At 35.7% G+C, this 27,383-nt stretch overlaps 3 protein-coding genes and 2 long non-coding RNA genes across 16 annotated transcripts; 2 read left to right on the top strand and 3 right to left on the bottom strand.

Annotated features, from left to right (window-relative positions):
- The first annotated feature begins 1,435 nt into the window (after positions 1–1,435).
- Positions 1,436–4,888, top strand: LOC112288470 (uncharacterized). 8 transcript variants are annotated; one of them, XM_024532667.3, is made up of 7 exons: positions 1,436–2,878; positions 3,074–3,186; positions 3,326–3,377; positions 3,660–3,702; positions 3,820–3,962; positions 4,290–4,411; positions 4,644–4,888. In XM_024532667.3, exons 2-7 carry the CDS (start codon positions 3,119–3,121, stop codon positions 4,765–4,767), a joined length of 552 nt encoding a protein of 183 aa, XP_024388435.1. In that variant the 5' UTR covers positions 1,436–2,878; positions 3,074–3,118; the 3' UTR covers positions 4,768–4,888. The 8 variants fall into 8 exon arrangements, with proteins under 8 accessions (XP_024388435.1, XP_024388434.1, XP_024388433.1 ...); XM_024532666.3 differs by having other exon boundaries at positions 3,814–3,962; XM_024532665.3 differs by having other exon boundaries at positions 3,317–3,377.
- A 2,652-nt stretch (positions 4,889–7,540) lies between these two features.
- On the top strand, positions 7,541–9,873 carry LOC112288448 (ubiquitin carboxyl-terminal hydrolase 6). 2 transcript variants are annotated; one of them, XM_073537248.2, is made up of 2 exons: positions 7,541–8,183; positions 9,625–9,873. In XM_073537248.2, exons 1-2 carry the CDS (start codon positions 7,933–7,935, stop codon positions 9,662–9,664), a joined length of 291 nt encoding a protein of 96 aa, XP_073393349.1. In that variant the 5' UTR covers positions 7,541–7,932; the 3' UTR covers positions 9,665–9,873. The 2 variants fall into 2 exon arrangements, with proteins under 2 accessions (XP_073393349.1, XP_024388384.1); XM_024532616.3 differs by lacking the exon at positions 9,625–9,873 and adding an exon at positions 8,507–8,781.
- On the bottom strand, positions 8,806–9,959 carry LOC149988162 (uncharacterized). The gene is made up of 2 exons (XR_016505591.1): positions 9,771–9,959; positions 8,806–9,436 (listed from the first exon to the last, which is right to left on the bottom strand). It is a non-coding gene; the product is annotated as an uncharacterized LOC149988162 (long non-coding RNA).
- Positions 9,960–12,528: 2,569 nt separating this feature from the next.
- LOC112288615 (uncharacterized) lies at positions 12,529–17,167 on the bottom strand. 2 transcript variants are annotated; one of them, XM_024532990.3, is made up of 6 exons: positions 16,830–17,167; positions 15,660–16,346; positions 14,874–14,983; positions 14,512–14,589; positions 14,209–14,376; positions 12,529–13,766 (listed from the first exon to the last, which is right to left on the bottom strand). In XM_024532990.3, exons 2-6 carry the CDS (start codon positions 15,730–15,732, stop codon positions 13,365–13,367), a joined length of 831 nt encoding a protein of 276 aa, XP_024388758.1. In that variant the 5' UTR covers positions 15,733–16,346; positions 16,830–17,167; the 3' UTR covers positions 12,529–13,364. The 2 variants fall into 2 exon arrangements, with proteins under 2 accessions (XP_024388758.1, XP_024388759.1); XM_024532991.3 differs by having other exon boundaries at positions 14,512–14,583.
- A 6,954-nt stretch (positions 17,168–24,121) lies between these two features.
- On the bottom strand, positions 24,122–26,051 carry LOC141045910 (uncharacterized). Of its 3 annotated transcripts, none has more exons than XR_016505588.1 (3): positions 25,491–26,049; positions 25,111–25,324; positions 24,122–24,592 (listed from the first exon to the last, which is right to left on the bottom strand). It is a non-coding gene; the product is annotated as an uncharacterized LOC141045910 (long non-coding RNA). The 3 variants fall into 3 exon arrangements; XR_016505589.1 differs by having other exon boundaries at positions 25,851–26,049; XR_016505590.1 differs by having other exon boundaries at positions 25,111–26,051.
- Positions 26,052–27,383: the final 1,332 nt, after the last annotated feature.

Raw genomic sequence — 27,383 nt, 5'->3', positions numbered from 1 at the left:
CAATGGTATGCCATTGATGTTTTGGTATTGGAATCCAAGTATGGCAATCAAATATCCGTAGGTAAGATACATTTGGAACACCACCTAAAATGAGTTCTTATGGTGTAATAATTTCAAGAGAAGAAAGACAGTGGCATGTTAATGTTGCAACATGTAAAACTACATGACTCCACATAGATGCAGGTAAAATTGCATGAAGAAGGAGTGGCTAGGTAATGAATTACATATGCTTTATAAATGACTCTGCAAGTCCATTTTGAGCATATTCATATGGAATACAATATGTCAATTCAATCCCTATTATAGTACAATAGTCTTCAAAGGACTTTGATGCAAATTCTTTTGCATTATCCATATATAACATTTTGATAGGATAATCAAGATAATGTACTCAAAAATAAATAAGCATAGATATAATATTAGAAAATATCATATTTTGAGATGTTAATAATGAAACATGTGATTGTTTGCTTGATGCAAAAGATCAAAAAATAACAAAATGGTCTAAATATTGGATTAATAGGACCACAAATATTACCATGCAACCTTTTAAGCATTGGTGGTAATTCTTGTGGAAGTTTCCAAATTGAAAGCCGAACAATCATCTTGCCTTGCACACATGCATGACATAATTCTGTAGAATTTGCATTTGCATATCGTAAATTATGTTCAATTATATATGAAATTATCTTCTAAAATAATGTAGATCTTAGATGTCCTAATCGTCCATGCCAAAGAAAAATGTAACTCTCTATTATAGATGATACAAAATTAAATATAATAGGAAGTTGGATTGCAATCCGATATAAATCATTTGTCTCAGTTAAGACTTTTTTTACAACTTTATGGTTCTATTCAAGAACCAAAACCTCTTGCTTATCTAGAATTAGAGTTGAGAGGTGATAACCATTGGCATACACATCTCAATAGCTGATGAAACTTCAAGGTGCTGAGGGTGCAAAAATTACATGTTTACATTTTATGATAGAGCCTGCATGCAATTTTATCATTATTATTCCCTCTTGGAAATGAAACGCATTTGTTCCAGCCATAGTCATCAAATTTCTAGTTTGCCAAGTTGAAGATTTTTCAATTAAAAATATCTATGTCATAGGATAGTATGTGTTGTTATAGAATCAATGAGCGTATCATTTGATTCATAATTAGAGGTTTTCTCATTCATATAAGTTTCCAAATCATCAACACCAATTGAATCCATTGATGCATCTATAGTATAAACTTCACAAGCCTTAGCTTGAAGTTTCTTATTTTCTTGGAACATTTTAACAAAGCATTTTGAAGTATGACATGCATGTGTCAAATATCCAATCATTTGAGATTTATGGCAAGAACGCATCTCCAATTTTTATTTTCTAGTATAATTAGTTGTAGAATATTTATTCTTTCTATATGGATGGAAATGGTCACGAACATGATTGACCTGGTGTTTATGAGCATTTTTTTATGTTTATGTAATTGTTTCAATATATTTCAATTCAAAGTTTTACGATTGTATATAAGATTTAATCTAATTTAATACTTTTAAAGTTTTTATTACATTTACGTTACTCGAAGGGAATTCTTTGGATTACAACATTTAAAAAGAAGATGTATCTTACAGAGGTAAAATTAAAAGGGATTAGACAACAAGTAAGACATTTAATAAGACATTTTAAAGACTTTTTATTGTTCTTTAGAATTGACTAACCATTATCAAAATTTTAATAATCAACCCTCTTGCCAACAAATTACGAAATTGACTGACTTTGTGCTCTATATCAAACATTATTGTCATTTTATACTATTACTAACCATGTGACAAAATGTTCTTTTGATAAGGAACTAATATATATTTTTTTTGTTATTTTATGAGATAAAAACATAATTAATCCTCGTCAATTTTTTTTTTTATTTATTGCTAGGTTTTTTAAAAATCTTTATATGACTTGAATAAATCATGGATGTGAAATGGTTGTAACAGTTTATGGTGTTGAATATAAAACTTTATAACCATTTTGAGAAACACAAATTTCATGGTTTAGATATAGTGTTTTGGTAAAAAAGAATAAAATGTAACATTAATAGAAGGATGAAATTAGTAATTTTAAAACATTAGGTCAATTTAACTTAATTACATTATTTGAGAGCAAAACCCAAAGTATCAAGCAATATTGTGTTTTGTATATAAAAATGCTAACCTAAGCATAATTAGCCAGCACATCAAACAGTATGCATAAACTTGACATGCTGTGTTTAACACATGTGAATTTTTTATAAGTTTTTAGTTTATAGTACATAAGTAACTTGATGTAAGTATATATGATACAAAAACAAATATTTATGAATAAAAAACACTTTAGTTTTCTGGGTATAGATGTACTGAATATAAATAAAATGTTTATTGCCAATTGGCAATTATATACAACATCACATGCCATTCAAACACTTACTATGCATTCCAACATATTCAAAATTATTTTACTGTTATAGAGAAGAATGAGGCATACAAAATTTAGTAATTTGTAAACTTTCAAAAAATTTAAAACATAATTTCGAATAACAACTTGCTTATTATTAAAAATAAATAAAATTAATTGTAACCTTTTTTCATTTAATAAGTGAAATAAATAAAAAACTAAGTATTCCATGTTCTTTTCTCATTTCATTTTAAATCCTATGTACTGATTATTAAAAAATAATAATAAATTAGAATCAAATACGAAAAACATTGAGGTTCTGTTTTCAAACAATGTAAATACAATAGTTGGTGGGCACACTTGATTTAATCAAGCTAATTTTTCTTGTCTTTCCAACATAATTTTATGTTCCATCAATAAATTCAGAAGTGAATCAATACAAATCAAATCTGCAATTTTAGGTTTGTGTTCAAAATCTCAAGTGTATTTAGGTCAACATTACAACAAATATTTGAGACTATTTTATACCAATAAATTAAGATGAAATGCATTTCATCCAATGCCATATTTCTATAATGAAAAGGAAAGTTATGAAAAAATTGTTATATCTTATTGTTACAACAATAAGACTTAATTTTGATTTGAAACATTTGTAGAGATGTATTAAAGACCAGCTTTTCTTCATTGGCAATACAATAGACATGGCTGTAATATTGTCATGCACACATGGTACACTTGAAATTGTGTTGTTTGTGAAAGATTCACCAAGGTTGGTACTTATTGTATGTCAATACATTCATATGAAAATATATAAAAATATGTAAATATATATTAGTTAATTAATAACATAATACTCATAGCCACTTTTACCAAATATCTCATTCAACTTGGATGTATAGAACATGCAGGAATTTTCTTGAATTGTGCAAGGCAGGTTATTATGATGGCACTACATTTCATGTACAAAGTCCTTTTGTGTAGCTCTGATATCTTGTACTTAAGAATAATCTGCATAATCTAATTTATTACTTAAAGAAATAGAGTTTAAAATCATGTTAAATTTCACTCTTTTATTGTATTTATATATACATACATATATATATATATATATGTTTGTGTGTGTGTGTGTGTATTGCAACAACATGTATCTATCTATTAATTTCATTTTATCAAATAAATATTTTTCTATATTTTATTTGATCCAACCACTTTTTAATTGTAAACCATGCTTTCGTAGTGTAGAAAGTTATTCCAGGCTTCATGTGTCAAGGTGGTGATCCATCAGGTGAGACATCCAAGCAATCTCAAAATAATAAATACAATTATAGATGTTTTTTAAAGTTTAGTATCCAAATGAATTTATTTTTTTCTTGAACAAAATTAGGAATCTATGTAGGTACAGGAAGAGGTGGTGAATCCATCTATGGCCCCAAATTTGCAGATGAGATGACGGCAAAGCATAGCCATGACCGAAAAGGGATTGTGTCAATGGCAAATAGTGGACGCAATACAAATACTTCACAATTCTTCATATTGTTTGAACCGGTGAGGAATATGTTGTCTACTTTGTTGTATTGGGTTCTTTGGCAAGTTACTTGGTTTCCCCTTTGGAAGTTTTAAATTATTTTGTATGCACAATGTAACAACTTGACTTTACAATTATCATCAATTAATGAATATTTTGTATTCTTTAGGTTTTTTGCAATTTGGTAATCAACTCCAACACAATTATCATTCTTCACTGTTTTGCTTTGTTTTGTCACATTCAGTTGACTGTGCTTTGCTTCATGTTCATGCCAAAATGGTTACCATTGATAACATGATCATTGTGAGTATTTAAGAATAAATGTTGCAATGATTTTTTGATGTTAGAGTCCCCATCTTGATGGAAAACACACTATATTTGGCCAAGTGAAGGAGTATGGTTTTCCAGTGTTGAATGCAATGCAAAATGTGAAAGTGAAGGCATTTAAACCTAATATTCCTATCAAGTTGTAAGATTTCTCTTTTAACTACAATTCAATAATTCATTTTTCAATCAAATCCAATATTAGTTTTTCAAGTGATTTCAGAACAAGTAATTGTGATAGCAAATACAAAATGAAATTTTTATGACTTATATTCAACATAAAATACATTGGAAACCGTCATGATATGCATATTAAATTTTTATACAATATCCACACTTGCACAAAGTGTAAAATTTTGAAACAAGTTTTATCATAGATTTGTGGCAGAAGTCATAGAAGATCCATGGGAAGGCCAAGAATTGCCTCTAGGAACAAGAATCCCCACCAAACCATTGGTTGGAGTTGATCAATTCTCCTTGTCAAGATGTTCGATTATGTAAAAAACCAACAAAAATGTACATTTTTTGTTTTTTGAATAAAAAATGAAAATTCATTGAATTTCAAAAGTTATTAAAAAAATAAAGTGGTTCAAAGTTTTTGAAGTTTTAAATCAATCAAGAATTAATTTCATTTGTACAATTAGTCATATACAAGAAATGTTAAGAAAGTATACAAAAATTAACAACAATATACTTCAGCTTCTTGTGAATGAATATGTTCTCATCCTTACTTTCGAATTTTTATTGATTATAAATCATTTGAATAAAATGAGATCCATGTTAATTGATTTGATGGAGGTATAGTTGTACACAAACGATCTTATGCCTTAAATCTCTTGTATGCTATGAATAGGAAAAAAGAAAAAAGAAAGACAAAAAATGAAAAAAACTTCATGTGCTCATAACTTTGTTTTGTTAATTTATTTTCAAGTATGAAGTTTTATAAACATGATTTCATTGCCACAGTAAAACATTGCATTCAAATAATAACACTTGATTGTATATTTTTATGTCCATGAGCTATGAAAAGTTTTGTTGAAAATATTTTGTAAAACTTTAAGCACAATATAAACTATTCCCATTGAAACATATAAAGATTACAAATGTCAATATTGATAAATAATATTTATGTTTTTGTAAAGTTGTAGTTTAAATCAAGTAAATTATCTTGGATAAATCTTTTTCGTTGAGAGATAATATTAATAGATATAAAGCTCCAAATTTTTTTAAAAATATTTAAAAAACGTTTAATTTAATTAAAACCATGATGTTTAAAATTTTGATTTCTAGTGAATGATTTTAATTCATTACTTGAATTATTTCAATATGTAAAACGAATAGGATATTTACAATTATACTTATAACCACGTAACAACCAGTGGTAAACTCTATCATAGTTTATAGTAATATGAACATTACAAATATAGGCAAAACGAGTAATCAATACAATTATTAACTTATTTTATTTTTAGAGTGTATATAATTGTTTTTTAGGTAAAGTGCAGCATAATTTTGACTCATTAAGATATTTCTTTAAAATAATTAACTCAAATTCCATTTACAATGTGTGAACTAGAAAAAATTCATTCAAAATAGAGCTTAATGCAAAGATATTTAAGGAAATTTCGAGTTCAATAGTAGAGATTTTAAAAATACAGACATACATTTCTTTTAAATTTTTTAAATTTGTTAAATGTTAAAGTATCCTATGAAGCTTAAGTGAAGTTCAGGTGTTCTTATTTTGGATTACTTTTATGAATTCAACATAACAACAATTTTTGTTATATATTTATATTTTATAATAAATTTACAATTTATATATAGGCCAATGTCACCATAATTTTTGCTATTGCAACAACTTATTCTTATTAATTTTTAATTGTTTTTTATTGAAATTAGATTGAGTTTTTTTATTAATTTCAAAAAAACCTGATTGGATCTAATAATAGTTTTTTATTGGAACAAAAAAGACAAATAATATGTCAAGTGGGTGGCAGGTTGTGGTGGCAAAAAAAGAAAACCCTATATATATATATATATATATATATATCCTCATGCAATATAATTTCAAGTCATAGTGGTTTTATACTTTTTAATTAAATTATATATTTTTATTGAAATTTATAATTTTTTATTAGGATGTGATGTGCAAAATTTAGGCTTTTTTTGTAAAGATTTTATTAACAATGCTTAATACTGTCTAAAACAAAGTAAAAAATAGCTCTTGTGTTTAAATTTTGTTTAAGAATAATTCTTCATGTTAATAATAAATTCATTATAAATAGTTGATTAAAGTTACTTTCACACTTGATTCTATAAATTTTGTATTGTATTTTTTTTAATAATATGTTTAAAAAGTGAATAAAATTTTTAAATTTTAATCTACAAGTGTTGTAAAAAATTAAAATTTTAAATAACATATATAATTAGAATTATATAATTCTAATTATATAATATATAATTCTAATTATATACAATCCAATATATGCATGTATTTATATATATTTATATTGATATAATAAGTACACTTACGTCTATACATTCAATCAACTATTAACTTACAAAATCCTAAAAAATACATTAATCATCTTCTATCATATGTATACCAACAATTGTGATATTTATGTTAATGTTTTTATGTTACAATGCACCCCTTTATTTGCTAAAACACTATTGTTGATAATTGCGTCTCTATCTTACTTCCACTTTTATCAATGTTTTTCATGCACAAACCATGATTTATCAATTGTCACATTCATATTTTCACCATATATAATATTCATCACAAATATCTACATCCATTTTTCCAAATTAAACCTCAACATGTTGCCACTCTTATCACAAATTATTTTTGTTGTGTATACATGAAGAGTTGCATAAAAGACACAAATACATACATACATATACACATATTACTTGTTCCTTTACTAAATATTAAATAATGGCTACAAGTCTACACCAACCGAAAACTAAGGTGTGAACGCAAATTGTGATTCGATCACCACTATCGGAGGAGGATACCAGCCGGGCATACATGACTTCATTTACCCGTCAATACACCGGAATCTTTATAACCGGGAACGCAATAGAAATCGATCCTATGAGGGTATAAGGCGGGCATAAATGAACTCAAGTACCCGCTTTTCCACTGGTACTGGAATTTCAGGGGACGTTAGAAACCAGCCTCCGATATACCCTGGATGGCGGGTATGTTCAGCCGTTCCCTCAAGAAGAATGGAGACTCTCCGAGCGTCATGAGCTTCCATATTTTTGGGGTTAGGTCATGTGTGATGTGGCCTTTGCTCGTGATCGGTGTTGTTGTTATTGTTGTTGAAGGAATTGGTGTTTGGAAGGAGTGGTAAGGCTATGCTTACGGTGAGCGCCAAATGGCAGAAAGAGATTTTTTTTTCCTGCTGTGGAAATTGACCTCGACCAGCCAGGGTACTTGTTTTAAGTGTCCCGTTGTATGCTCTGACGGGCGTGCACCCGGAGCGGCAGAAGGTCATGGTTAGAACTCGGATTGCTGAGAAATGATGCGGACCTGCACAAGCTAGGGTTGAAGGAGGGCCAGCGGTTGATGCTGATGGGCACTGCCGATGAGATTTTTCCAATGCACCTGTGGAGGTGCCTATCCTCGCTGAGGATTTGCCAGAGAAGCAGCAGGGCATGGCTAAGCTTGGCCACACCGCAGGGCTTGTTAATTTGGGGAATACTTGCTATATGAACTCCACGGTGCAGTGCTTGCACTCAGTGCCGGAGCTCAGGGATGCATTGCGGGGCTATACCGCCGTGGGTGCCAGTGTTTTTGATTCCTTGTCGCATACCCTAACCGTGGCGACACATGATTTGTTTAATGAGCTTGATAACAGCGCTCGACCGGTGGCATCATACCGTTTCCTTTCGGTGCTGCGAGACAAGTGCGATCCTCCGTCCTTCTCTTGATTGGATTCGCAGTTTGCTGTTGTGGGCTTTCTGAATCGATTCTCATTCTCGAGTGACTTCTTTCGATTGATCACAATCCTAAGGGTTAGACAAACGATATGACACAGTATCAATTGATGGCTATATTGTTTTTTTTTTTTTTTTTTTTTTTTTCTTCTTATTGTTCTCAATCCGTATCTTCAAGTGATGCCTTTTTTTTTTTCTTTTTTTTTTCTTTTTTCTTTTTTCCCGAACCTAGCTGAATCTCTGTTTTAATCATCGATTACACTATAATTTGTTTCGCTCCCTGTGTTGACAGTTGCAGGCCCCTCAAGGCCTGTGTTTTATGGGAGGTATGGTGGATTTGGGACTTTTCGAAAAGTAGATCATCGGGAGCGTGTTCTCTTAGAGTATCGTAAATCTTAGCTCCCACAACAATTGTGATCACTACTTGTGCTTCAGGTCCCGATCAAGCACCGCTTTTTTCGATGAGAGTGCTTGAATTGGTTGGATACTGGCCCCCAATTCCTCGTTGAAAATCAATAATTGCAATGATCTATCCCCATCACTATGAAATTTCAAAAGATTACCCAAACCTACCAAACCTATCGGTCCAGGTTATAAACTCGTTGAATTCATTAGTGTAGCGTGCGGCCCATAACATCTAAGGGCATCACAGACCTGTTATTGCCTCAAACTTCCATCGGCTAGACGCCGATAGTCCCTGTAAGCAGTTGGCCGCAAAGGAAAAAATCCTTTGCTTAACTGGTTAGCAGCTCTGCCTCGTTCGTTAACTGAATTAACCAGACAAATCACTCCACCAACTAAGAACGGCCATGCACCACCCACAGAATCAAGAAAGAGCTCTCAATCTGTCAATCCGTACTATGTCTGGACCTGGTAAGTTTCCCAGTGTTGAGTCAGATCAGTTGTCATTTTCTTGCTTAACCCAAGAAACATAGTGACCTGAATCAGCCCTTCGCCATTTGTGTGTCAAAACCGCAACAAGATTATAAATTCAGGTGATATCCGATGCAACTTCGATGCGAGTCTTCTTCGCAGTTGAAGACCCAGTTGCAGACCTGGTAACATCAATGTCCATTACATCATTTTCTGTTCGTTCGCCGACAGTTGAAACCTGCAGCGCCTTCACCCTTCCTGCCCGTTTCAGCTCTCTTAAGCCCAGCTTTGACTTCTTCCACAGCGAATAGCTTTTTCCGAGGTTCCACGAGTTTCTCTTTAAGCTCCTCTGTGCAGAAATCCAAAACATCCAGAAAATAGGATGAGTTGAGTGAAACAGGCCATCTGAATATATTTTATAAGATTGGGTTGGCTGAAATAGAGGCGAAAATTCGACCGGCTAGGTAACACAGTCCGCTATCAAGTGATCCAAGCTTGCCTTGGAATTATTTTGAGTGTGTGATTTGTGTCCCCTAGGTTTGGATCCCAAAGAAGGTCCTTCTCTTCTCTTGTTTGAAAAGACTAGAGGAAGAGGAAGAAAAACGTCCCACATCAGACCTCTGATCAAGAAAGACTACCCGCTGAGTTTAAGCATAGAATGAAGCGGAGGAGAAGAAACTAACCAGGATTTTCCGAGTAACTGCGAGCGAACCGGGAAGAGCCTAGCTTAAAAATTGAGGACCTTCGCACCCCGAATTGTAGTCTGGAGAAGCGTCCTCTGCAGCATACGGGCACCAAGTTCCCTAGAATGGGATGCCCAAGTGGGTGACAGCCCCGTCAAGGCCGATTTTTGTTGCTTCACAAGGTGTGATCTGCGAGTTGGGCGAGTCAGGTGAGTTGGGCTATTTGAAAATGCAGCCCTAAGTGGGAGGTAAATTCCTTCTAAGGCTAAATATTGGCAAGATATCGATCGCAAACAAGTACCACAAGGAAAAGATGAAAGGGACTTTGAAAGAAAGAGTTAAACAATGCTTGAAATTGCTGGGAGAGAAGCGAATGGAAGCTGCGGGTGTGCCTTGGTGGGATGTGGAACGGCTTCGGTTGGTCTGTCGCTCAACGCGAGGCATTGGTCAGCATGGGCTACTTAGGCGAGACAAGAGCATGATGTAGTTTCTTGCCTATGCCGCTGAGATGGCCAAAGAACGAAGCATACGACACTCGAGTCGTGTGACTTTTCTCAACTGCATGCTTCGGACGCTAGCGTATTGAACTCTTCATCCGACCCATCTTAAAACACGGATCAAGGAGTATATGTATGTAAGTAGGTGAGTAGCAAACCCATTGACGCGCAAGTAAACTGGCAGGTGGGACCTCTCTCAAAAGGGTGCACTATCGATCGACCGTGATCTTCTGTAAAAGATTCGAGTGTGAGCATAGAATAGCCTTACTGCTAGGATCTACTGAGATTTTGCCTCACCATCCCAATGATTTGTTACCTCCTTTCTAACTTCCAGCTCTCGAGTGAACTCTAAAAATCCAGCCTATGTGTCTCTAACACTTAGTCAAATTGGACCGATCCTACTATTGGGTGACTTCTGCAACCTTCCATCCCACTTCACTTCGGGGTGGCTTTTTCAACCTTCCTGTGACACAGCCTCTAGTCCAGAGTGACTTTCTTTGCGTTTTTGCAGCTCTTCTGTCCTACTGTCTTCATGTTTGTTTTGTTTTGTTTTTTCTTTTTTGCAATTGTGCTAGTTCTAGGTGGTTGATGGGAGCTTGTTGGCATTGGGATTAGCATATTGAAATGCAAGGTGGCAACTTTGGGTATGAAGTTAGGAGTTCAGACTTTAGTCATGAAACTTAGGATTCAAGACTTAGGATACAAAACACAAGGTTTAGGATTTGATGTTGAGTTTTTAGAATTCAAATGTAAATACATTTTTTTGTATTGCATTGTGATAATAAACAAAAAATAATAATCAAATAAGAGCGTGGCAGAGTCCATGTGGCACAATCTATTTGGCATAAGTTTAGGACCTAGGATTGAAACAAAGAGTTCAAACATAAACACAAACCTAAACAAGCAAGCATGAAAATGTGAAGAACAATGGATTTCAGATTTGTAAAGGAAAAATAAATGCAAGAACCATTCATCCATCTAACAAGCAATTACGAGAACATGGGAAGGAATAAAGAGATAACAATAAAGGGCTATTGATGTGATGTGGTCATACCAAGGCTATTTCACCAAATCCTATCAAAACTTTGAAGTTTAGCACCTTGGGCCGGAATAGTATTAGGATGGGTGACCTTCAGGGAAGTCCCGGTGCTGCATCCATTTTGCATTCACCTGAACCTTTCTCCGACATGGCATCTTCTTCTCCGACTTAGGAGTCCACTTAGCATTGTCATATGACGTGGCAGGCATCTTGTTAACATTGCGTAGTCCACGTGGTATTTCAAAAATAAAAATAAATCAGGAATGTTTGAAATATATAAAGATTATAGATTAAATTCTAATATTATTTTTTTTTCTTATTTTTTTTCTTTTTCCACTTAGGCGGAAGACTGGGCGGCCAGCGAGGAGTCGGGACTTGGGCGGGGGATCGGGACAAGAGGTCGGGACTCGCGACGGGACTGGGATTCGCGCCGCGACTAGGGATTCGGGGAGGAAGTCCAGGACTCGCGCTGGGACGAGGAGTCGCAGCGGGACTGTCAACCTCTTCTGCAGAGAGAGAACATTACAAATTTATCAGGGGGGGTGTTGATTGGCATATGGCATATGTTTGTACGAAGCTCGGGCTGTCACCTCGCTTTTAGATACTCAATTCACAAAGCACATTAGCTGAATCTCTGCACACGGGGATCAGTACGATACGATAAAAGTATAGGAATGTAGATGCAGTACATACCATTAGCATACAGTGAATGAAGGAAGAAACATTATCGCAACAAACATTTACTTTCTTCCGCCTTTGTTTCCTGGTCTAATTATTGATCAGTGAAAAGTTCATGTTCTATGTCGGCTGTTTATGAAATTGGAAAGTCGCAAGGCCTGTTCCAAAAGAAACTCTTCACAGTTCGCAACGAATATCTTTGGTGCGGAATGAAACAATCGCCATTCCATTTCTTCTGGGCGACTGTTGTCACAACAACTGCACTGTGATAACATTCTACAGTCTGCAAGTTTGCTCCAACTTTTCTACATTCTTGTTAATAGATCTTAGTTGCGTTCAGTGGTTAGAACTGATTAGTACACTCCTATGGCCCTTCAGAGGTCCATTCAATGAAAGGGCTTATAAAGGATATCATGTGGGGATTGTACAACCTCATATCATTTGCATTAGTCTAAAAGAATTACCTTCCGGTGCTAATTGTAACCAAATAAGAAATTGAAAATCACTCAGGATTCAACTTGGAGGCGAGACTCATGGACGTTGCTGACTTAAACTGGAAACAGGTGCATGCAGAAAATCTGCAAACCAAATTTGCATGCCAAAACACAGCGATTACACTTCAAAAAAAAATGACGACTGGATAAGTGCTCCATGCGACCTTCGAAGTCCATACCTATGCACATAACCAGTTTCACTGACCAGATAGGATTTCAGAGAATTGCTAGTGTACGATGGCCGTGAAAGGCACCTGCAACAGGTTGAATAAAAGCAGCCAGCTGCAATCAAGAAGAAGCAATATACACATCCTATTGAACTCTAAGTTTCTATCTAAAACATAACACACGCATATCACTCAGTTATGATGAAAAAATCCAATCAACCAGAAGACCTCACTATTGACGACCCGGAAGACTAAGAGTTGAAAATATCGTCCCACCACCCTAGTGCTTTAGAATTCTAAAATCCATTCTTCAAAGGCCTGGCTGGAAATTGCACTGGTATCAATACTCCGTTGTCCAATCAGCAGACCTTGCATGTGCGGGAGTGATGAAGCTTGAGATATCATCATCGCTCTTCTGCTGCACCAACTACTTCGGTCAACTTACGTAGCTCAGGGTCCGCCGAGGTCTTGGAGGCGAGACTCATGGACGGAGTGCTTGGTTATAAAAGGCTACGTCTCCGTCCTAGCCAGGAATTTCACACAGGTCCACAAACCAAAATTCCTGAATCCTTGCCACAGGCTGGCGAAAAAAACTTCGACTTCCAAAAGTCACTTGTCTCAGCGTTCTTCGTCGACAATCGAGTAAGCACACAAATATCTTCATCCAAATTGTAAGTTTGAAGGCCCAATAGTCGAGCAATCCCAACTGCAACTCGACGTCAGGTGGCAACTGCAGTATGTTCAGACCCACTGACCACTAAGTTGTTGCCATTCGAACCACCATCTTCAGATTCACTTCCACCAGGCAGTGTGTGAAATGCAGACGAGTGAAAAGATTGTGGCGGATGAAGATTAAGATAAGCATTGTTCTGACCATGTTGCATCATGGATGTGTGATAATTTACATTGTCTCCTTGTCCACCTAGCATGCCCATTCCTGAATGTGATGCTCGAGTGCTAGAAACATTTGCCGCTTGTGAAGACTGCCCCTCATGAGATCCATGGCTTCCATCAGAATTTGCTTTCGATTCTCCATCTTTTGTTTTGGTATTTAAAAATCGACCTCCGTTACCCCTTGCTCTTCGCAAAGCGTGCTGATGCCGGGATTCATGTAGATACGGCTGAAGATAGCAGATAATCAAGACACAAATTAAGAACTCCGAGCTTTCAGTTAAAAATATCAGAGGGCTAACCAAGTGACATTCGAAACCTAACTATATCACCAAGTCAAAGGAGTCATGTGGTGACTTCTTAGAAACCGATTTTTAGAAGTGCCTACAGAACTAAACAGGTGATTGATAGATCATGGCAGAGATGCACAGTGGAGCCTGTAACTTCTTTTGTTCCATGAATGTGTCTATCTAATCCTCACAAAGGAAAAATAATTTGAAGTGAAGAAGGAGAAGAATCCCGGAAAACCAAGGGATGACTACAAGAAAAGAATGACTACATCTAACAACGCAAATCGCTAAAAACTGAGAATACATAATCGAATTCAGAAAAAAATAATGCAATCAAGGGATCAACAAGAGAGTCTGCACTCATCAAAAACTGAGAGTGTACCTTACGAGACTTTATAAGTTTATTTTCCGATTCTGCTTTAGCTCGCGACTGCCTACGTCGCAAGATCCCGTGATATTGCTTGGCATTTACATACACAGGCTCTTCCTCCATCATCTCTGACGGGAGAGGCATTCGTGCTTGTTGAACTCCCAGCATATGGGGATGAATCTGTATCCGCCCACGATAGAAACAACCTTAAAACTCGGACGCCAAACACTCATACCGGTAAGAGAAGAAATATGTAAGATAACTGGAATTTTGCCAAGGAAATTGGTGTAAAATGAAAAAGTGAAAGTTGCTCACCACTGCTTGAGCGCCATAGGCGGCAACAATACCTCCAAAATATGGGTCTGCAAATGGATATGCCGCACGTGCCTGCGCCTAACATGACAGTCGTTGGTAACACTATTTCCACCGAAAAGCGAATAGTATACTGATCGCAACATGTTGACTATCGAACCTAGTCAGCGTCTATTAAAATCAGACCAAACGGCAATAAGGTAACAATTGATCTGCCCAGTTATTCGACAGCATTCGAAACTGTATATACAAACCGCCTTTCTTAAATCGACTACACTTGTTAACAAGTAAAATGGAAGCCTTGCACCGCGCAAGTTCCAACGAACTTGCAACCACTATACAGAACTACAGGTCCGGGTGCTCACCATGGAGTGACCAAGCTCAAGCTGCGTGTGCGGTAGAAGATAGTCCCCCGTTGCAGGTACGCCAGTAGGAGGACGCGGCGGCTGGTCATCCGCTCCAGAAGTTGCGTAACCTATAAATCAACACGACCGTACACAACTTCGAGTTAACACCAATTGTGTGTCCGCAATGAAAAATTTGCTCTTTGGCATGAAAAACTGGACTTTTATACGCAAGAGAACCTTGTGAAAAGGCAGTTTGACAATTTCTATGTGCCTATTACCTATTGGTAGACTGGGTAGTTAAGATAAGTAATTTACCCTAACTATCTTGGATGACAGAATAATCCGACAAGGAGTAGCCTACCATGACACTCTCGGATTTGCCCACACCACCATATCCACACCAGCACATCCACAAAGCGTGATCACAGACCCTGATACTAGATGGCTGACGATCAAGTCACGTACATTTTAGTTCCCTATCTTCTGGAAAGCATACGCCAATTGAATGGCCGATGACTACCTCACAGGAAAAGCTCATAGACAAGCGAAAGAGACGACGGAAACTCGGTTCAGAACGAGGGACAACGTGCACATAAAATAGATACTAGATTCAAACAAAAAAAAATCAAAACGAACAACAAACAACAAAGACTAGAAGCTAAACATATTCGACATGTTAAAGGCAGCCACAAATCAAATCTACCGACCAAGCGCAGATTATTCATAACGCCGTAACCCATATATTACTGGCCGAATCGTTTGATGGGTTCACACCGTTGGGTTCTGCAAGGCAAAGGAACGCACCAGGTTGAGGCAAGGCCTGCATCGTTGGAAGCGCAGACTCAGTGACAGCTGGGGCTGACGAGGGCGCCTGCATAAAGATTATAACAAAGCTACTTTAGAGCTGGTCGCTCGATCCAAAGCCCCACTCTCACACCGTAGCTCCGTTTTCCTGCGGTGTGCTCGTCGGCGAATCTGATTCGCAAATTACATTCAGAAAACCCTACATTGATTTCCTTCTCTGACCACTGCAAGCTGGTTCAGAATGTTCAAACACAAGAAAAACTGGTGTTTCTTAGCGCGAAAACAGCCTGGCCTCGCAGATTCGGCAAACCTCCGACAGTGCACAATCATCCAGCTTCGCAGCAGCTGATGACCGCCTCCACGACATTGTAAACCCCTATCTTTTCTCCACTACACCAGGTCGGCCAGTGCCACCGACTCAGAAACGGTATCTTCTTGTCAGAGAACGCACTCCAAATCCTCCCACTGATATATTCTAAGTACAATGCATGATTGTGGCCGACACAGCACCATCAACGCGATTCCACAATCTAAACGACGTGTCCAGCCTCAATACAACATCCCACTTCGTGAGTCCGCAACCGCACAGCCGTCCTCGGCCAACTTCAAAATCACAACCGCACCACCACCTTTCAAGGTCATCGATCGAACTCCAAGACAGGAGCGGACGTCGCCCGCCCGGCCGACCTAAAGTACAAACACAACCCAAACACAATCAATCGTCACAAACCGTGTGCACGAAGACACGCACTAAAACCAACACAACTCACTGCAGTCGAGCCATCCTCCTCCACCACCACAACCGGCCAACCTAACACGACTAATCTCGCAGAATTCAACCCCAAGCACGCGGGAGTCACTGGACAGGAATATCATCCCAACCCTGGCACGGGCACGAGAAAGGATAGTGGCCCTCGCTCTCCCTGACGCCCTCCCCTCCTGTTCCCACACGGAAAAGGTGCATGCCGGACTTCGAAGAGGCACCACGGGCTTCGAAGCGGAAACTAGGAACGTCATGAAACCTCCAACTAACACGCGATGCAGAGACCAAAGGCCACAAGCAACAGAGCATCTCTTCTTCTTCTTCCCTATCCCCTTCCCCTTCCCCTTCCCCTCCCCGTCCCATCACCTCTCCCCTAAAGAAAGACAACAAACAAACGAAGCGCTCACCTCAACGCAGCGACTGGTTCGCAGAGATGCCTACGACAAGATATGCTCTCTTGTCGAGAAATAGTGAGGTAGAGACAGATAGGCAGACAGACAGTTAGATAAATAGATAGATGCTGGATGATGATACCAAAGAGGATGGTGATGCAAAGAAAGACGATGAAGAGATAGCCGCAGAAGAAGTAGTAGTAGTAGTAGTAGTAGAAGAACAACAACAACAAGCGGGACAGGCTTCTGCTTCTGCTTCAGCAACACCAGGCGGCAGAAAAGCAGACAGTGCAGTGCAGTGCGGAACCAGGGCAGGGCCAGGGGCAGGGCGACGAGGGCAAGCGCCCAACAACAACAACAACAACAGAGGAAGGAAGGAAGGAAGAAAGGGCTACTCACTCTCACTGACACACATCCACGGCAGGAAACACACAGAAGCTCTACAACGGGTTAACGCGGACCGGCACGGGCGGGGTGGCTGGGGGGGGGGGGGGGGGGGGGGAGAGAAGAGAACGGGTCGGGCACGGGCCGGGCCGGGAGGGGGTGGGGGTGGGGGTGGGTGCCTCGTAGGATTGGCTAAACAGATAAGACCTTACGCACCCGGCCCTGCCCTACTTTATTGGCCCGCTGCAGCTACTCGACCCCACCCAGCCTACCCCGCTGGACTGTATAGGGGGCATCTGTCGAAAATCCAGCCAATTGATTGAGCCCATCCCCGGCCCATATTCCCATCGTCCTCGTCCTACTTTCGTCTTTCTTCCGTCCGTTCGATCGCCCATTCGTTCGTTCGTCCCCATTTTTTCGTTCGGCTTCTTCGTCCCATTCGGTTAGCCATCTTGCCATGCCTTGGGCTCCGAACCTCCCGCGCCGAGCCTGGGCCATGGGCTTAGCTGTGGGAGCTCTTTCACAACCCTAAGGGGGGCCTCTATCGTTCTATATTTATACTAATAAAAGGTATAAGTTAGTATAGATAGATAAATAGATTTTTATATATTAATGTGTGTGTGTGTGTGTGTGTGTGGATATATCTATTTCTTTTTTTACTTTCTTTCTTTTTTTCCCTTCTTTTTGGAGTTTCAAATAATGCATTACAACTGAGTGTACTGGAGAATGCATTGATTTAAATATAATTTCATGCAAATTTTTGGAGAGAAAATTTTAAGAAATTAAAATGTATTATATCCATCATAATATATAATTTAGTATTTTGGTTTTTTTTTTTTTTTTAATCTGCTTTTCATTGGTTGCCGCTCTTGTTGACTAGTTCAAGTTTATTGAAAATTATTTCAATGCAATGATTGTTTGTTTACTCACATGAAAAAACTCCATTTGGAGGCTATTCATGAACCAGAATTTTTATTTTCTTTTTTTCATGCACAATAATCTTTTTATCTATGTTTTTTTTTTTTTTATTGTGATTTGTGAATTTTCTTTGACGATTAGTTCTATTGGTTTTTGCTAATGCTGCTTCGGATGATTATAAGTTTATATTTGTGTGTTTTGGAAAGGCCATGCACACACTTAGTTAGCATCCAATAAAATTATAGATTCTATTAATGTAAATTTATAAATACCTTTTTTATTTTTTTATTTTAACAATGTTAGCTAAGTAACATAAGATGGAGTACAAAATTGTACAATCGTATTTTGCAATCTAACCACGTATGGTGGTGTAACATCTCTAGTATATACCATCCTAGAAAACACAGCCTATTTATAGCACATACTAATATATGTATAGTCTTTAATGTACCTTACTAATGATTGAGCCACATGGCATTCTAATTTATATATAATCATTTCATAAACTTACTTCTATATAATAATAATTGGCACCGAAATTCCAATACTACATATTTATTTGTAATGTCTACATGTGGTGCCTTACAAGACTACAAAAAAGTAAAATAAATAATAAATCATTGTCTAATCATTCTTAAATTTGTTAATTGACTTCCAAACTACAAAAAAACAAAAAAAAAAATTAATAAATAACTGTGTGTTTTTTAAAAAATGCCTCATTTGAATATGATGCACTATCTGTACAATTTTTTGAGGTCATACCCAAAAATATTCATTTTGATATTGTTATGTTATACTAGTTTGTGTATGCCATGTTGATGCTAACAATTTTTTGGGATTTATATTATTTTCTAACCTCATGATACCAAACTTACCTCAAAATACTTGGCTAATCAAAGTATAAGAACGGACGTCATACTTCAGTTTTTAAAATTCAACAATCCAGAAAAAAAGATGATTACAAAGTCATGTTTAGATTAGATTTTCTTATGTAACATGAAAATTAAGGGCGTTGTCAAAAGGTCTTTAAAAATTAGATCTTAAATTGAATGGTAACTCCTATTCTATGATGCCATTATAAAGTAGCAATATATATATATATATATATATATATATATCAACTTAGCATCATCATCATTATTATTATTATTATACTCCAGTAGCTTAGCTACCATTAAGTGTGACGACCAATAATAATAATAGTAATGCATAAAGATGGTAAATTAAAATAGTACAAACTCTTATGGCACAGTACAAGCCATGGGTATTAGTATACTATCCAAATTCGTGAATATAAAGGAATATTGTAACAAGCTTGTAAAAAAAATGTTTGTCTCTGTGTTGAAAATTTTAATTAATGTGGTACAAAAATTAAGTAAAATTCGGAAAGAAGAATAAAAAAATGGATGGATGTATGAGCAAAGCTATGAACTTGCATTTATTGCTATTTGGTATAAATGCAAGTTGCCAGTATTATAATGGCACTAATGTTGTCCAAATCGAGAAAAGAAAATAAATAAAAGAATAAATCTACAAAAGTAGTTGACAAAGTCTTTGCAACTTGGAGAGCTCAATATTAATAGGGTCTACAAAAATAGTTACTTTGTGCTCCATGAAACTTGAAGGCCATACAATCTTTAAACTTTGCTTTGGAGTATTTGCATTTTCTATGTTACAATTTAAAAACAAGGAGGGGGTATTATGTGTAGGAGAAGAGGTTTTATTAAGCTATTATTGGATCTTTTCCAAAAATAATATAAACTAGGAACTAAGAAAGAAATGTTGAAATATAGATGTTAAACTAACTATGTGTGTGTGTGTGTATATATATATATACATACATATACAACTATACAGCTTCTTTGAAACTGTTTAATTGTCTTTTTACAAGTTCCAAAACGCAAAATAAATTTTTATGTGAATACCATCAAGTTGTTTAAATACAAATATGTAATTTGTCTTACTATTCATGTCGGTATTTATTAAACTAAAGGTTATAATGGAACGCATGGATGCAATGCAGTGACACTATTTTAGTTTATAAAAACATGAAATAAGATAGATTATTTTTAAAACGTTTCAAACTGTTTTCAAATGCTATTCTGTGAACATTTCACTCAAATAGAATACAACTTTTCTATAAAGAATGGATGTAGTGTTGAAAAACCATCTATACATAGAAATGCACACTATATACAGGTTAACATCCTTAGCAACCTTTGTGGAGTCTACATTTTATTTCCAACACACACATATATATATATATATATATATATATATAATCAACAAAGCCATTAACAAGTTCAAGTGTATGAAAGTTTTTCTTTAACATATTAAAACAATGATCAAAATTATGTTTTTGGAACTTTATATATATATATATATATATATATTTGAAGTAGCTTATGTTGAAGTCAACTATATTACCAGTTCTCATTGAAAATTTGTCTTGCACATTATCCATATAAACTGCTCAAATTTCAAGACATGTCTTTCATCATGTACATGATTTATAACATGCAATTATTTTTCTTTTAATCCAATTGTCTTTAATGTTGCAACTGTAACTTCATGTGGCACTATTAAATTGGCTTTCTAGGCAAGCAGATCATGTAAAGTCATTATGGAACCCTCATTACACTTGATTTTGTTTTCACAACTCATAAAATTGCACACTTATTTATTGAAACTCAATATTTTTTAAATAAGCATGAGAACTTTTCTATGCAGAAGTCTGGTGTTGGCATTTGGGAAACAATTCAGCACTACTACAAACTCATAACCATACTTAAAAAGTAGTTCATGCTACTAGACATATTCATTCTTTTTTCATTTTAGTATTTGCATGATTTTAAGTTTGTATCGGAGGATAATATATTATAATTATAGTATATATCTCTCTCTCTCTCTCTCTCTCTCTCTCTCTCTATATATATATATATATATATATATGTGCTTTGTTTGCCACCATGGTACCCAAGGAATTTCATAAATATTTGGTGAACTAATACAAATATCACGCATATGCAAACAACATTCATTTTCACAGATAAATTATTTAATCATGGTTGTGTACCATTCAACCACTTATATGATAAAATGATAAAATCAACTAGGATACAAACAACATACTGGGAAAATAAAATTATATGCTATATATATATATATATATATATATATATATATATTTGTATATAAAACCTTGTATGATTATAATACCCAAATTTTAATACACATAGTGATGTTTGTAAGACTATTTCTATAAATAAGAAAACATAATTAAAAAAAATCTTTAATTGTAAAATCCTAATCTGTGAAATATGCAGTAACTGAAGCTTCTCATAATACTTGTAAAAAGTTAAAGTTTTAATCTTTTTCATAATAAATCTGTATTTTTTCTCTAGAATTTAAAATTGGTTTTGGTAATATTCAAAAAGAGACGTATCAATGGATGTTTTACACAATCTTATCAAATTATGTAACAATAATATAATTATTCCATTTGAATAGATTAATTTTTCTAATAAATATCTATTTTTTCTACTATTGTGGATAAAATTCAAATTATATTAAATTGAAGAATGCAAAATCAAGCTCAACAATAGTTTTAGGATCACTGTTAAACTTTCAAAAAGGTACAACAATTCCATGTTGTTCAAATGTAGAGGATTAAAATTTGTTCCCAAAATAAATCAAATTTGATCACATAATCATTTACTAATAAAAGCATAGTAGTTATCAATTATAAGTAACATGTTTTTTTTGTTTTAACAACAACACGTGTGTAAGTGCTAATTTCAATTTTTTTTCTTAATATGACTTTTATTGTGCAATGAGGTACAATTTAATACTATGTAGACATCTCCACTCTTGTAATTTTACAACAGTCATTGGTACTAACAATCTGTTACATTCCATTGCCCCATGATTATCTCAAATCCATGTAGTAACTTTTAAAATTAAGTAACAAAAGTGAGAATGATTATATATATAGATATATAATCATTATTCATTTACATACATACATACATACATACATACACATTTAAAAAGATTTGACCTAAATATTTAAATATAATCTTTTAATAAATTTTCATTTCAAAAGCCACAAGTTTCTAATTGAATATGAAATATACTACCTGAAAAGGTTATTTAAGTGGAAAAATTAAAAAGTTTTAATCTAGTTGCAACAGTTTGAATTAGTTTGAGGTAGTGCATACAAAACTATATATATTTTCATAGATTTGTTGACAGTACCCAGAAGATAAACATCTTCATAGTGCAAATAAAATCCCAAGTAAAAGACCCAATCAGAAAGTTCAGGCAGTTCAAGAGAATTAGAGAACCGAGATTTGACATGATGGTCATTGCGTCAGTCAGGTTGTTGATATGAAGAAAAATAAATTAAAAAAAATTAAAAAAATAAATTGAGTCATGAATCCAGCTACACAAAGACCTGGCGACACAAAGTACAATTTGTCAAACATCAAATAATAGGTGTGATTGAGAACAGCGTCAGATCTCTCACTTCACGTTATCCAATATTGAAGGACCGAGTCTGGTCGGATGCAGCAGGTTGGATGAGGATTATTAACATAATAAATACTGCATTGTTTATCCACTTCTTCTAATTTCATACTGTTTAGATAATCCCATCATTCCGTAGACGAGTTAAGGATATGTGTGTAGTATGTGTGTATAAATGGAGGTGCAGAAATAGTTGTCAACCTCCACCTGTATACAGTGATCCACATGCTGCATGTCTTTCTATTGCCCAGCAGCAGCACCCACCTGCGAACTGTGGAAGACGTTCTCTGTAGTGGGCAAGACAAGTTTCCACTTGCATGACCTTGCACATTAATGAAGATGCTAATTCGTTGCAAACTTCCTGTGAAATGATCAGGAAAGCAAACCTTCCACCAAGATATGTTCACTGCAACAATGTTCCAAGGGGAATGGCATCCCATCGTTATCTACAGCAGCTAGCAATCTTGACAATATTATCATGAGCTACAGTAAGAGAGAATGCTTTCCTTATCATCATACGTTGATGGTATTCGTGCAGCTTTGGAATTGGATGGTAGGAGATAAACGATAACTATACAACTTCATGGTTTCCAGGCATTACATGTCAACGGTTGATAGTAAAATGACAGCAAATTGCAATGGGATATAGCCCACATACGTTCACGACGTTCGTTACAACGTCATTACAAGGTCGTTCATTAAGAAATTCCTTCCATGTTTCTATCACACTCACTCCTCTGCATATACGTCTGAGTTTGTGAAGTTTAACATACTACCTCCTAAGATCACTACGCCGAAAATTAGCAGTGATTTCATCACAAGCAAAAGTGTAGACGTAACAATATTGACAAGAAGAATACAGAACCTACAAGGATTACGTGATCGCAAATAAGTGAACAAAACAACAGAATTCCAACGACTCAAACAGAACATTCAAACACGGCTATCAGTCAAAATTCCGTTACGAAAGCAGGAACACTAAGATCACGGAAGAGAAGAGATTTACATACCTCGGGGGTGGGGATCCTTTGATGGGTTTATGACCGTACTTGCGCCATAAGTGATCATCGGCAATAGTTGTCAGGAGGTTAGCTGCTGGTTGCTGAGAAGCGAATAGTCATCTCTACCTACGATTCCCTATGTTTCCAAAGAACATGTAATAGTATTCAGTGCATAGCCAGTCCCATGTATAAATGCACCGGACTTCTTGTATGCCTCAAGGATCATTCAAGTTAGAATCACCAAGATGTCATACAGAACTCTGGAGAAGACGGTTGCGTCACCAAGGATTGTTCATCTCTTCCACAAGTTCCATGTTCAGAGACTTTTATTCATACTATCCGTCATTTTCACATCCAGCACTAGGGAATAGTCAGATTTTAGCCTCGCTTTCGAAATCATGTTTTCCAGATGAAAGAAAATCACTGGAATTAATACAGAATTGACGCACCACACTCAGATAGTCGCACGAAAGCAAGTTGAAGTGCACTAGAGACGGACGCTCAAAACTGGAGATAAATTTTGTTACTGGACTCGTACATGCATGTTACCCACGCTCGTGAGTGTGTAGTTTTTTTCTACCATAGCAGGTTATGTTGAGGACACATGAACAAATTGACTAAACTACTTTTCGAGCAATGGCATCGGCCAGCTTATCTGAAGCCACACTATCGGTAGTCCAAGCCGACGGAGGTAAACGATTCAATAATCGTAGTTTCAGAGCTCTTCTCTAATAATCGGCCCAAATCTGACCTCCCGAGCAAGGTGTCCGGAAACATTGTATGATACTCTTGCTGGTTGCCCTGCGGCAAAGATGACCAGAGCTGTAGTTGCAAATTAAAATATTGGAGCTGGTGGTGATTCCGCTGAAGATGATTGATACGTGATGCTCCAGAGCTTAAGCTAGCGCCTGATAAGGCTGAGACTTGTAGAGGAAGAAGTTGCCTCGCCTGTTCACAACATCCACCGATAGCAGAGAAAGCATTCGAATTCAGAAAATAGTATAAACGCAGCTCACAAGGGGCATTTTTATTTAGTGAATGAATGCGAACTGCCGATTTCAGAGGTTGACAAGAAAGTAGAGGAGCTATACCGAGCCAGGCATGATTCTGCTAGACACTGAGAACATCGGTAGAGATTGAAAATATAGTGTGAAGCATGAAGCAATCAAAGCATGTGTCACCCAGGAGGACCCACAATTTTGGATCCTCTGAAATCTGACGGAAAATCTCAAGGCCACGAAGAATTACACCTATGCTTACAAGTGTCAATGCTGATGGTCACGATGTTGTAGCAACACAAAAATTTCAAACGAAACGTCGGGGTGTTCAGATAGGGTGATTCTGGGAAGCGATAAAGGTCACTTTCGTTTCGAAATCTCTTGTTTTCAAAAAACAAACAAATTGCTAAGAGAATCCGGACCTAGAGGGAAGAAGGCGTGACGAGTCTTTGAGAGCAAGCTTACAACCTTCTGAAATCTGATTATTGCAGCTCCAGCGGCCATGCTGGCCTGCATGTCTAATGTAGTTTGACTCCTCCTCTGGGAACCGCTTTGCGCGAGCGACTGCAGGAGCTTCTTCACGTTTTTCTAACCCCATGCACGTCGATTGCTCCACGTCGTGATCGCGCTCTTCAATCATGCAACTGGCGTTTTCCATTAGCACCACCATCATGAATATCCCCTGCTAAAATTAAAAAAAAAAACAATTACTAGTCTAAACCAAAACCAAAACTACACTCGTCCTTGCGTCCCACTCCTTCCCTCGCCCTACAAAAGGACCCACTTCTTTGATAAATAAACCCTCGGTCTCCTTGAACATAGTCTCTTCTTCAACACTTTGCGAGTACCTCTCTTCCATGACCCACATCACTTGTTCACCGTTAAAATGAACCCCGTCATTCTCGATCCTGATCCATCACACCCCCAAAGGTTTCTCTGCTGTAACCATCACCGCAATTCGGTGCCAGACATCGAAAAAACCTTCCACGGATCGCACACCCTCCTCCAGCGACCTCTTTCCCTTTCTCACAGACCACTACACCACTCACGATCCCCGCATACTCGTGAACAGCCAGCACTCAAAAAACAACGCCATGGTGGTCGTGAATTGTAACTTTGAGTGCCACAATACAGTGTTGGTTATCAACTCCCGCGAGCTGCAACCCTACCGCAGATGGGGCGAAGTGAATTGAGATGTTTGGACCCACCTACTGACATCGCAAAGCTCTCGACTTCTCATGAAAATAAATACTCTCTGTCTGTCAAGCTCGTTGACAGATTCAGAGCCCCGAGTGAGCGAGCTAGGGCAGGTGCCATGTAAAACCAATTTCGCTGATTCCATGAACCCCATATCCGTTTCGCAACTTGAGAATAAACATGGTGCGAAGAATCATCGAATATGGCCTGGATTAGGGTTTTGAAAGAGAGAGAAAGCTCTTGTGGGTTGTCATAGAGCATTGACTAGAGGTTGAGCCCACTAAAAGTGGTTGAGTGGTTTTTGTTTTGTTTTGTTTTGTTTTTTTTTTTAAATTTTTTATAACTGTTTGTCCAACATTTTCTTATATAGCACAAAGAATATATATATATATATATATATATATATATTTGGAAAATGTTAAATAGACCTAAGTTTTTACAAAATTGGCCCACCCATCCTAACCATCATAAAAAAAAATAAAATAATGATATCTAGATTCATTTCCATACTATTGGATTTGTAACCAATAAAAACCAACTATATTCATCATGATTACCATATATATATATATATATATATATATATTTATCAAAATGGGTCCATTTTGTAAAAGCATAAGTCTATTTAATATTTCTATATATATATATATATATATATCTAGTGAGCGAAAGAATAAATATAAAATCATCTGTGTATGAGTGCAGCAAATGAATATCTATTAATTGAATTGAAGATTTGTGATATTAAATTTAATATAATTATGTATTTTAAGCTTCATATACATATAAAGAATATTATATTATTTTTAAAATATATAAAATATACACCAAATAATATAATATCATCAAATATAGTGTAAATAAAACATATGATGTAATTATTTTTTAGAAATAGTATCAAATAATATAATGAAAGTAAAAACAATCTAATATTGTAAAATCTAATATGAGAAGTTTGTAAAATGTATTTAAAAAAACCATCAATGAAATACAAATAGAATAAATTTTTATTCCAATAGTAAAAAAAACAAATAATATATTATAATAAAAACAAAAAGTTACATTTGTATAATTATATGTGTATATATATATATAAAAATAAATTACGTGATTATTCCATTGCATTAAAGATGTTAAGTTATATATATATATATATATATATACATATATATTAATATACTTTTATACAATATTTTTTTGTTTTTGTAGGTCCAAAAATAATCATTTTTTTAGTCCTACCTACCTTATTGCTCCAAGCAAGGTTTGAAGTATTTTTAGGCCTTTGTTAGTCTTCATAGGCAAGCTCCTAAAGATGATGCTTGTAGTGGTGGCAATAAATTGTAAAATATGGAAAATCAAAAAATAATTACTAAACTAAATTGAGTTGTAAAAGACTAAAAAAAAAAAAAAACTAAGATACTACTATAATGCTAGAAATCCTTCTAAAAAAGTTCTATTCTTAAAGTGAGAGTTTTAAATTGTATACTAAAATACCTATTGTTGTTTTAAAGTTTAAAAATAAAATAAAAAAATAAAAATTATTA

Source organism: Physcomitrium patens, chromosome 11 (genome assembly GCF_059467195.1).
Source record: "Physcomitrium patens ecotype Gransden chromosome 11, ASM5946719v1, whole genome shotgun sequence".
In the NCBI taxonomy this organism is placed as follows: Eukaryota; Viridiplantae; Streptophyta; class Bryopsida; order Funariales; family Funariaceae; genus Physcomitrium; species Physcomitrium patens.
This window is presented reverse-complemented; position numbering and strand designations above follow the sequence as displayed.